This window comes from Camelus ferus, chromosome 7 (genome assembly GCF_009834535.1).
Source record: "Camelus ferus isolate YT-003-E chromosome 7, BCGSAC_Cfer_1.0, whole genome shotgun sequence".
Lineage (NCBI taxonomy): Eukaryota > Metazoa > Chordata > Mammalia > Artiodactyla > Camelidae > Camelus > Camelus ferus.
The window spans coordinates 70,447,539-70,460,698 of NC_045702.1; the positions used below are offsets into that span (position 1 = coordinate 70,447,539).

The 13,160-nt window shown below is 42.5% G+C and overlaps 1 protein-coding gene across 9 annotated transcripts in view; it reads left to right on the forward strand.

The window, feature by feature from the left end:
* The window catches only part of CACNA2D1 (calcium voltage-gated channel auxiliary subunit alpha2delta 1), a 426,371-nt gene extending 422,101 nt beyond the window's left edge, over positions 1-4,270 (forward strand). For all 9 annotated transcript variants that reach the window (XM_032484117.1, XM_032484108.1, XM_032484109.1 and 6 more), the window contains one exon: positions 54-4,270. In XM_032484117.1, coding sequence (XP_032340008.1) covers positions 54-90 — 37 coding nt within the window. In that variant the 3' untranslated portion in view covers positions 91-4,270. The remainder of the gene's footprint in view (positions 1-53) is intronic.
* The last annotated feature ends 8,890 nt before the right edge of the window (positions 4,271-13,160 follow it).

Below are 13,160 nucleotides of genomic sequence, written 5' to 3' on the forward strand. Positions count from 1 at the left end.
ACATCCTAACAACTCTATTTGAGCGTTTTCCTTTCTGCATCTCTTGCCCACAGGAGGACTATACCGACTGCGGTGGCGTTTCTGGATTAACTCCCTCCCTGTGGTCCATCTTCGGGGTCCAGTGTGTACTACTTTGGCTTTTATCTGGCAACACACACTGCCAGCTATGACCTTGTAAAACCAGATCTACATATTAAACTCCGGACCCTGCCCAACCGTGAGCCCTCGGTTGCATTGAAATACGGTCGACTGAGGAACCAGCAGAACACTCGCTGGGCCCCTCCCACGGCATCCATCTACGACGCTGACGCAGACGGCGCCCACTGGCCGGCCGTCGGGGTGTCGACCCTGGACCTCGAGTTGGCGCCGCGTCACCCATGAACACCATCACGGCAGAACTCTCCACCTGCGCTACTGGACACTGGGAGGCTTTGTTGTTGCGTGGCTGGTGACTCTATGTACAAGGGCTCCCCAAACAGCTGTGTATGACTCACACAAACTGTATTGACTTTGCCCTGACATTTTGACCAACCGCAGTTCCTTTCCTTTTCCCAAAAAAATCTAAGTGAAAAAAACCTTACTTGCACCCTCACTTATTCTTCAGTTAAACATGCTTCCCTGCTTTGACTAGCTACTACTGAAAACAAAAGACACAGACACTGAGAGAACTGACATGCACGTAAACTATCAAAGGACACATGGCTACTATTCTACAAAAAAATTCCCGTAAATAAAATGCCTTACAAAGAATGGCTTCTCTGCCAAAAATGGAACACGAATGCTGACCAAGTGAATTTGCAGGGGTAGTGACTTGGTTGCTTGAAAACACTTACTACGAAATTATTACAAACAGGTGCTTGAGGGTAACATTTCAATCCTGCGACACAGCTCCCCTTAAATGTACGCCCTTACTCACGCCTTCCATCTAACGTTCTTTCCGTTCACAGGACGGATCGTTCTGCAGTGCTGGCCTGACATTCGACAACGCTCCAGAAAAAGCTCGTGGCGGGGACGGGAAACCTTTTCTCTTGCAATACATGACCCTGGCTAACCAAGGGGACTTTGCATGACGCTGCTGCCGCTTCACCTTTTGGTTTGTGTCCCTCTTACTGTAGACTGTAGTCCGTGGAAAGGTTCCCTGAGTGACATGATTCCTATGTAAGACCCTGACCCTTGCAGTGTAACGCACTGAAGTCATCTTCTACATCTGTCGTTAAACTACTCTGAATATACTGTGCGATGTGAATGACTGGATTCGCTGAATGATGACATGCTAATTCATGGACTTCATACAGACTCCTGCTTTTGCCTGAGAGACCTATGTACAGATATTTTAAGTACATACTCAGATTTGACACATTTATTTTTGGAAGACTACATATATGTTCTCAAAGAAGATTCATCCTAGGCTTCCTCTTCGTTCGCTGGAACCGCGGCGTATACAATCCACCTTTCCCCGCTGCTACTGCTGCTTTTGTCCCTCCATTCTCAACGGTATCACCACTTGACCAACACTTCCATCCAGCTTGATAACGGTTTAAAATTACTCTGAACAAATAGGAAACCTTGACTCTCTCCGTATGCACACGAATACTTGATTCTGCTTCATCTGAATTGTTTTCATGCAGCCTCCTTACCACCAACGCTTACCGTACTAAACTTAATATTTCATTACACAGTCATATGCGACCAGACTAGATTCATGCTTTCAAACATTATTTTCACGACTAACGCGTATTTGAACACACGGTAAAAAACACTGACTCTGTAACTCTTAGCCACAGGGACTAGCTCTGCGGAAGGCTGGAAGCATGCAGGCTCTCTGACCGGTAGGATGCATTTGTTCTTCTTTTCACCCATGCCAACTATTGGTGTGTGTGTACGCTGCAAGTTCCCTTACTTGATATTTTTACCCAAAACTCTTTTTTTCCCATGATCCAGCACACCTTAGTCCACTTCCTGTATCAAAGATATAATCCATTCTTCACCATAGGTTAAAAGACGCGTTCCTTTTGTTTTTCCCTTCGCATGTATTTGTAATTCCCTCCACCACCAATATACCCTGGGCACCGTTCGTGTACATTTCCTTATTTAAAATAACTTTTCCATATGCACAAGGTGCTGGATTCAATCCCCAGGACTTTCATTAAAATAAAAACATAAATAAACATAAACCTACTTGCCGCTCCCCTCAAAAAACAAATTAACTAACTTTCCCTTTACAAATGAGCGGATAGGGAAATAGAGTCACCTTGCCAACTATCACACAGAGACTTGCCATCCGTGACCATTTGTAACATATTGCTGTGATCTTGCAGTCCCATTTGTACCTGGTATGGACATCTTAGAAAACAGCACAGTGATTTCCAAAAGTATGGAACTCCTCACTCTACTAACAACACGTTTACATCTAATACTTATGGTTACCTTTTCCAAGACTATTTCACATCACGAAACTGCAGGGAAGGGGATATCACAATATCTAACCATGGGAGTTTCTGTATATACATGACACACATCCAAACAACTGCATTCCTTCCAGCGTACAACAGACTACCTTACAATCACCTTTAACATCTACTGCATCTATTCTCATGGCTACTGTCAGTGACCTACTACATTTTCATCACCTGCACTGTTGCTGTCTTCATCACAGTGAAACTTGGCATCTCCTCGCAGGGCCCTATTTGAATCCCTTCACCGTCAAAAGGTATTTACATGCCCGAGTCTTGCCGGGACCTTTTGTCTTCTGTTATAAAATAAATTTATATTATGACAATGACCTCCCTGGCACCAAATGAACTATGACCATGCTCTCAGACTGAAACTTCCTCTCATGCCTACTACTCGGCTTCATGCTCTCCTCACAGTTTTCTGAAACGTAGTTCCCATAGAACTGTTCAATTTGCATTACGATTCTTCTGTGAGCTCCAATTGTTGACAAGACCTTACACTACAGCCTGTTATAAATATTGGTTTTCAAAGACTCAACATGACACGAGATCAAACAAAAAACCTTTCACACTTCTTTCACTTTTGTCCTCCACTCACACAGCTTACTGCACTTTGTCACCAAAACAAAATCCACGTGAGTCTTGCATTGCTGTCGAGTCACAGGAATGAACGTTGCATTACCGCTTTCTTTACACTTCCTTCCTTTCAACAACCAGCATTACTGCCAAACGCCAATCGTGCTCCACATTTGTACCAGGTTTTTAACATGGCATGACATACCAGGTTTGACTGTAGAGACTTTCAGGTCCTGGGCCTATAAGATTTCAGTAAGACCCTTTCTCATGTTTCTAATGCTTGAGGCGTTATTGCCTACCTTGGAACAAACGAAAACAGTGTTGCTGCCATTTGTAAGTTTTCCTACACTATTCTGTTTCTTAACTTTAAAACTGGCCTTACTGGGTTCAAACAGCCAGTCTCCCTTTTAAGTGACCTTTGCAACCCAAGTGTTACTTGCGTATTTGATGCTCTCCTGTATTCTGCATCTCCTTTACATCTTTCTCTCCCCCAAAGCTGACATTCTGTGTCTTATTTTACAACTCTAACCTACTCCACGAATCGTATCAGTTGACATGACAGTGTCTCACGGTACAGAGGTGGACCTAGTGAAACAGAACGCTTCTTCTGACTACTTTCCTACAGTGTAGAAGAGAATGACTATTTCACTGGCCCACCCTTTCTCATATTTTACGATGATCTCACACTTGTCCTGTTTCCCCACAGCAGATTGTTCTCATTGCTAATACCCCATGTACGTTTCTGGACAGAGCAGACCACTGAAGCAGAAATCTGAGGTTGCTAGATGTCTTGAAAAAATCCCAGATTTTCACACTCTAACACAACCCTAACCAACAGTTTCCTCTACTTTCCTTACTTACAGTTCACCAAATTACTGACACTCCACTGAGACTAATCAGATACTGTCCTGCACAGATGCCAGTCCAGTTTACAGTGTGACCTGACAAAGGTGTCTTCTTTCCTGTGCTCTGTGACTGCTCCGTCCCGCCATTAGGGTACTTCTATGGAAATGCTCAATATGCATCCACGCAAAAGGCCGAGTGGCCCTGTGAACAAAAGCTCTTCTCTCCCCTTTATTATGTTCCCTTGACGCTTTTGTGTACATTAAATAGCCTGATACAAACATTTTGTAAAAATTTGTATAATACTGTTATAAAAATATTTATAATCCCAGAAAATGTTGTGTTACATCTTGCGCAAAAACAGTATATTCAGAATAAAAGTTTATCATTTAAAGTCACCAGACTGCACTATGTACTTACTTAAAATCCGGTTATAAGACGCAGCAGCGGTCTCTATCATACCCACTATTTACTTCTTTACTTAACAAAGCAGGCCTTGCTCGGGAGAGAATTCTACATTATGGAGATGCAGTTTGGGATTACAAAAGTGCTTACACAACGAAAACCTCAACCCACAAACACATGTCACTGCAACTTCTTTGCGTAACTCTGACCCTCCTCGCGTGGGCTTCTGTCACCCAGGCAATGAGGACCTCATTCAACCACACTTCTGATGGCTGTTACAAAACTCTTCCCTACACAAACAGTAACACTTTCATGTTTTCTGACCACCTGGGGAACCTACTTTGAAAGACAGCACCTAGAACACATGAAAGCTGCAAACCTTTCACACATCTCATGTTTAAATCTCTCTCCCAGCGTCTTCATAGCAAACACAAGCTTCAACAACGAGGTACAGCATTAACAGTTACAAAAACACCTTGCTCTGACCCTCTGACCTTGACACCACCTTACCGCGGGCCTTCCTACACTCACCTAATAAGTACTGAGTCCCACGTCTCGAATCCAATATGATGCAGGCCTGCTTTTCCTTCTGAGGACGCCCATAAGACAGGAAACACCTCCACACGGGAGGGCTGCGTTACGTACGCAGCACTGCCGGTGCTTACTGACGGTGGGACCCCTACTTGCTGACCAAGGCAGGCTAACAAGACAATCCTACTTTACAGGGTAAGGCAGATAACATTGCCTTTTTGAAGATCTGGCTTCACTCTGTACCTATTTATCTCCTTAATCGATCCTGCTACTCCCCCGAGATGCTCACTTCCTCTATCAATCATCTTAATCCCATCCCCACCTCTTCCCTTCGAACCTTGCCTGATCATTTCTCCTTCCTCAAACATACTCAGTCTGCCCTCTCTGCAAGCTTCCTTCCCTCTGCCTGCAAACAAACTCAGAACACCTCTACTTAACAGAATACTCACATACGCAACGCTGCCCATTCGCCCCTATACTGCTAAGAGTTATAATCCTTCATTTACAATATTTTTTTCTCCTACCTCAGACACCGACTGGCAGTGTCTTCTCGCAATCTGCTCCACAAGGCCTCAGATTTTCTGATCTGAACGGCACATTATCTCTGACCTCCATTTTCGCACGACCGCTGAACCTTCCTAGTAACTGGTGTGACTCCGTAGCACATTTAACCTCTTGGGCCTTTTGTGATTCTCAAATTCCTCCTATCTCACAGCGGAGTTATTCACAAAGCTCCGACACAATTTTCCATACATTGATATATAACCAACAATGCTACTTATTTTAATACCCTTTACGTGGCCTCCATTTTTTACATACACGCATTTCCGACACACACTGATATCTCTGCCACAAATGGAAATCCTATATAATTTGCTGTCTGACCCAGTCCTATCACAGGGTCATATCTACTATAACAATGAAACACAAAATCAGTCACCATATACCAGACTCACCTGTGCCAGCTTCAACCTAGTATTTACATATTGCGTCCCACACATCACAATGCATATTCAACACAAGTTACTAGAATGACACATAGGGCATTTTTTCCATTTCTGCTGTGAATACTTGAAACCATAAACCTGCACTCAACCATCTGCCTACACACTGTAATTAATACATTAAAAATATACATCAAAAGGCATATTCATGAAAATTTTTCCCACACTTTGAGTTTTCTCAGGTGCTTGCTTTCTCTTCTAAAACGCTTCACCCTAATCGCACCAGGTTCTGAGACTCAGGACCACGCCACCACGTCCTCAGCACTGACCGCAGATCACCCTCATGCACATCAGAACACTGCACCATGCCTCGGCTGCACCCACATCCCCACCTCCCCACACTGAGAGGGACCGTTCTTCACACACACTCGCTTCTCCTGAACGGCGCACCAAACACACGACCTTTCCTTTGTCACACTGTGCGGCACTTGACGATACTTACTGTAAATAGTGAAATTCTTAATAACCTACTCTTAGCTGCCATGACCCTCCTTTTTTACTTTCAAAATTATACTCATCTCTAAAATCCCTAAATCTGATACCTATACACCTAGTACTTCGGAAAGGCAATAAAGCCAAGAAATACATGCAGTCTGCTGTTTACACTTGGATTTACCACGTATCACCTTCAGAACCATAGGCAAATTCCATAATGCTTCCCACCCTCAGTTTCCTCGTTCATAACACAGAATAACAGTAACTACACTGCTGGACTGCCACGATAACCAACTGATATCCTCAATGCACAGCACATAGCACAACAATACTTAGGAATCACTCTGACCAAGGAGCCGTAATACTAACACTTGGAAAACTACAAAACATTAACGAAAGGACAGATGACTCACAGACATGGAAAGATCCCCCATGCTTTTGGGCTCTTGGTTTGGAACACTCCGTATCCTTCAAATGCCCATACTGCCCAAGACAACCGACAGACTTCCTGCAATCCCTCTCAAATTACCCAGGACATTTTTCACAGACCTACAACACACAATCCGAAAATTTATAAGCAATCACAAAAGACTCACAATTGCCAAAGCAACTCTGAGGCAACAGAATAAAGCTGCAGGCGTCACCCTCCCAGACTTGTGACACTCCTATAAAGAGTAGTATCACAACAGTGTGCGGTTGGCACAAAACAGCCATAGGCATCAACGGAAAAGAATACAGAGCCCAGAAATAGACCCACACGCCTATAGGCAATTCATCTTCAACAGCCGACACAAAACTACACAATGCAGCAAACAGTCTCTTCAAAAACTGCTGTGGGGAAAGCCAGACAGCCACATGTCCATCAGGGCAGTCAGGACCCTCCCTCACGGCACACACACAAATACACTCAAACTGCCCTGAAGACTCAAACACAACACATGACACCGCAAAACTCCTAGAGGAGACCCGACGCAAAATATTCTCTGACATACATTGTAGCAGTGCTTCTCTAGACAAGTTTCCCAAAGCAAAAGACATAAAAGCAAACATACACAATTTGCACCTAAAACACGTTACAGATTTTTATACAGCAAATACAACCATACACAAAATGAAAACACAGCTTACCGAACTGGAGAAAATACTTGTAAACCATGTGACCTCCAATAGCTTACTATCCACCATATATGAACAGCTTATACAGCTCAGTACCAAACCCACAAACTATCCACTCTAGCACATGGGCACCAGCCATACACAGGATATTTCTCCAGAGACATCACTCACATGGCTAACAGGCACATGAAAGGCTGCCCAACATCACTAATGATTACAGAAATGAAAATCAAGCCCACCATGAACTACCACATAGCACCTGCCAGAACGGCCATCATCAAAAAGACCACAAATAATAAGTGCTGGTGAGACTGTGAAAAAACAGAACCCTAACGCACTCCTTATGGGAAACTACATATCTGCAGTACTGAGGTGAACAGCAGGGAGTGGCCTCAAACGACCTAAAAACAGAACTACCATATGATCCGGCAATCCCACTCCTGAGTATTTATCCACAAAACAGGAAACCATTCATTCAACAACACACATGTACCCCACTCTTCATAAGCAGCACATTTTACAATACTCAACATATGCAAAAAAAAACCCAACTGCCTATCAAACAGCTGACTGGATTAAGATATACACAACCACAATGGAACATTAGTCAGAAACAATAATGAAATACTGCCCTTGCAGCAATCTGGATGAAACTAGACATTATTATCCTCAGCAACATAAAACAGACACAGACAGACAAATACTATATGATATCACTCATTGTGGAATCTAAGAAAAAACACAAACGACAGTATGTACAACACAGATACAGACTCACAGATAAGAGAAACTTGCGGTTGTGAAAGCACAGACTGGAAACGGGAGGAACTACTTACGACTATGAGATTCACAGACACAAATCTATATACAATAGATAAGCAACAAGAATATACTGTATAGCCTGGGAATTACACACAGGCTCTTCTAACATACAATGGAGTGTAATTTGCAATAACGTCTGGCTCATCACACTGCACATCTAAAGCTACCACACCACTGTAAATCAACTATACTTCACTTAAAAAAACCCTACAGATACAGGAAGAGTAGAATGGTGACATGGATTATGGCCTCACAACTTCACAGAACATTCTGCACTCATTAAATGGATAATTATGCACATTATGTAGCAACAGGAAAATGTTTCCACTACAATTTTAACTTAAAAAGGATGCAAACTTTACTGTGTACTTCCTAACGTATAAAAATCATAGGGCACTAAATAAGATTATAAGAGACTGTGGAAAAGTGACCTCTACAATTACTGCAAATTTGTAGAATTTAAAGCCACGTTTCACTCATTTCGTTACCTACATCAAATGTTTACCAAATACCTTCACAGTATTACCGCTGATGTAATAGATGCCACCTTACAATCACAAGGGCCCTGGACAACCATGTGCACCCACTCAATAAATCCGATGGTGACTGAAACCTCAACATCTATGTGCCCTACTCCGACCAAATGTTATTCTGTCCAATTTTATAATACTCTGCTAAGCATTTTGGGGACTTCTGCATTACATCACTACTGTAAATGATGTCCTACATTTTACACACATGCAACTCTACACTTTTCTGTCCTCCGTATTCAGCCAGTGCTCCTTTCTAACACATTACAATACTATGGACATGTTAAATTAAAAACCATTAAAAACACAGGCACATTAGGCAAAGAATCCCATTTACCATCACATTCAAGACACTACTATACCTACGAGTAACTCTCACTACGGAGGTAACAGACCTCTATTTCACACACTATAAGGCAGTAACGAAAGAAACTAAAGATGACACACATGAAAACATATACCACGTTCCTGAATTCGAACACTGAGTATTTTAAAATTCCCATACTACCCAAGACTACCTGCCCATTCATTTCACTTCCTATCAAAATACTAACGCATCTTTAACACGACCATAACAAATACATCTACAATTTGTATGGAACCACAAAAGACCCTGAATAGCCAAAATAATTTTGAAAGCACAGAACAAAGCTGGACATACCACATTCCCTGATTACAAACTATATGCCACAGCCACAGGAATCACAACACTTTGGTCCACGCACAAAAATAAGCACACACATTAATGGAGCAAGGCAGAGAGGCCAGAAATGAACCTACCCTTCTCTGGACCATTAATCTAGGACAAAGAAGGCAATAACATACAATGGGGCCAAGATGGCCTCTTCAATACACAGGACTGGGGAACCTGGACAGCTACATGGAAAAGAGTCACAATGAACTACTCTCTCATACCATGCACAACAACAAATTCACAATGGATTGAAGACTTACCTCTAAGACCTGAAACCACAAACCTTATGAGAGCAAACACAGGCAACACACTTTCTGACATTAGTCTCCATAGTATTTTCCTACATCTGTCTTCTATCCCAAGCTCAATACAAGCAAACATACACAAATGAGACTATATCAACCCTAAAAGCTTTTCCAAAGTGAAATAAACTATCAACAAACTGAAAAGATCAGCTACTGACTCCGACAAGGTATTGGTAAATCATATGACTCATAAGGGGCTAATATCCAAAACATCCCAAAACTCATGCAACTCGGCACTTAAAGACCTAGCACATTTTTCAACAACGGGCACAGGATCGGAATAGACATTCTTCCAAGGAAGCTATACAGATGGACATCAGGCAAATGAAAAGATTTTCGACATCACTGATCTCCACAATGATGCAACTCAAAACCACCATGAGACATCACCTCATACCTGCTACAATACCTACTGTCAAAAAGACACCAAACGACAACTGTCGGTGAGGACAGGGAGAACAGGGAACCTTCCTACTAGACAATTAGCGGGTATGTAAACTGGTGAAGTGGCTACGGAAAACACAATAGAGATTCCTCAAAAAATTAAAAATGGAAATACATGATTTAGCAATTCCACGCTTGGGTACATATCTGGAGATAATAAAACCACCACTTAGAAAACATATATGCACCCTTATGTTCCCTGCAGTATTGCTTACAATATCCCAGAAACAGAAGCAACATAAGTGCCCATCAAACAATGAATGGTGACACTGACGTGGTATACATGTGCAACGGAATCCCATTCGGCCACGACGATGAATGAAATCTTGCCATTTGCGACAACACGGACGGACCAAAAGGGTATTATGCTAAGTAAAATAAGTCAGACAGATAAAGACAAAGAGTGCACAATTTCACCGACATCTGTAATCTACAAACAACAAAACAAATGCACAAACATAAGATAACAGAAACCGACGCACAGACACAAAAAACAAAAAAATAGCTAAGAGGGGAGAAGGGGGTAGGGGGACAAAACAAATACGCAAATGAGATTACAAAGTACAAACTTCCAGTTGCACAACAACCGAGTGATGGGTATGCAATGTACAGCACTGGGGTGACAGTCAATGACTCTATGTTTGCATGATGACATATCATAACTAGACTTACTGTGGTGATCATTTAAAAATGAGTAGAAATCCTGAATCACTCGGTGGTGTATCAGGAACTAATACAGTGTGGAGGTCAATTATACTTCCAACACAAACTCCTAGAAAAAGACTCCAGATCTGTGGTTACCAGACAAGACGGGGGGGCGTGCTGGGAATTGGAAGGCAATCAAAACGTACACACTTCCACTTTTAAAACAACCAAGTACTAAGGATGTAACGCGCACCATGACAAAATAACTGAACACCGCTTTATGTTGCAAACAAAGGATATTAAGAGAGCAAATCCTAATGACATGAATTCTGCAGATTTCAGTCAGCCTTCCTTACTGAACCAATAGACCCCTAACAGCAAGCAAACTGATCTAAAACTTACCCAGGATTCCAGATATGTGGTGCAACAATCACAAGGTACTGGAAATCAGGAGAAGCACTCAATTGGAGGAGACATAATGAGTCCATTTGTCAAGACTGAGTTTCCTGTGCCTACGGGATAAAAGGGTACAGAGTACTGTCGCATGTGAATCTCATGTCAGCAGGAAAATTCATGGGGAAAATACAGAAATAGGGATCAATCCGAAAACACAGCTTCAACTCAAAGGCTTACATGTGCTAGGCCAAGAAAATAGACTGTGGGCAACAAACACGTATCTAGTCTATCGGTTCAGTTGACTCCTAAACTTCCTTTTGCACCAATCTCATTTATTCAAATTTCTCACACACAGCTTCTCCTATGCATACTTCCTTCCACTTCACCGGTAACAATCATCAGTGCATCCTCTGTAAGTCCACACTTGTTTTATAATTTTAAACCATTACACTGTTATGCATCTCCCCCCACCCGGACAGATCCTAAGCTTCCTCACAACAAGGGCCAGTTATCTCAGTAAAATAGCAGTAACATCAAAATTTTCATATTACATTTCTCCTGCAAATCTAGTAGCAATAGACTGGCGACACATGTAGGATTTATGAAAAGGGCTGATCTCAAACTACTTGGCATGTTTTCCCTTATACTTCTGTGTGTCTCAATGACAGAATACACTATCACACCGAAAAGGGAAAAAAGGATTCTGACTTCAGATTCAGATGTCTGACACCATACATACTTTGCCCCCCTTCTTTGTAAGATTCCTCTGAAATAAACGGAGAGAATTATACAGAAGACAAAAGCGTAACACCAAGAAGAACAGGAGCTGGGGAGTGAGCATCACTGACCAATAAGACAGATCAACTATTTTCCTGAAGAGACAGAGAAGCTTCGCCCCAGAATATGCCATAAGGAAAGGAGGCAGGAGCAAGCTCTCATAGAGAAGCTCTTACCTCAGTGAGGAGCGGCTCTAAAGTATAGAATTAGACAACAGCAGTGACATACAGTGAAGTATAAGTACAGAGTAGCTGTCCTCAGACATCCATCTCCCTTTTCCTAATCTTACACACACTATTTACATTCAATCCAAACTCACTCCCAAGCAAATTCGTTGCTGATGGCAAAGAATTAGCGATGCCCAAAGAACTATCAGACAAAGTGATATGTGTCTTTTTCGAGGCAGCATCATGTAATTGTTACCTTTCTAGAACTCTCTTCCATCACACATACCAGCAACACTTCTGACATAGTAGCTGCTTTATCAGCCTATATCCAGAGTGCAGAGATGTGGAACAAAGATTCCACACTCTACTGCTGTTAAAATCATTGTTTTTTGGCCTATCTTAGCAAAATCTAACCTGCTCCTATTTTGCCTATCTTCCCATCCAAGACCTGGAGGGGACAAGGGGACATTCAAGCCTGTCTGTATGGACATTTGTACCCCAGACTTCAGCCCTTATCATTCCAGTACTGGGAGATTCACAACAAATAAACAAATGATGAAGGAGAGGAGAAAACAGATTTGACGTGAAATCCAATCTGCAGTCTGAAACAGCTCACCAAATACCCATCACTGTACATTTCCACAGGCACACTTACACATACTTACATTACACTTCACAACTACAAAGACAGACACTGCCAAACCTTGCACAGGTACTTAACACATACCACTCAGAAGCCATGGAGACACTGTCACGCTCACCTGTGTGCTGCAGCTACTACGCACATAAACCTTCGAGTCAGGACCTGCGGTTCACTAACCAGGCCATCTGGGCAATGTATTCCCCTGGGCTTCAGTAACTTCAACTCTACACTGGAGATAATACTACTTTCTACCTTTCATGGTTGCTAAGACTGTACAGCACTTAGAACAGTCCTCCCTGGGTCTAACAGGCTGCTAGTACCTGCTGACTGTAATAACCCTCAGCCTCGCCGCAAGCACTCCCGCCTGCGGTACA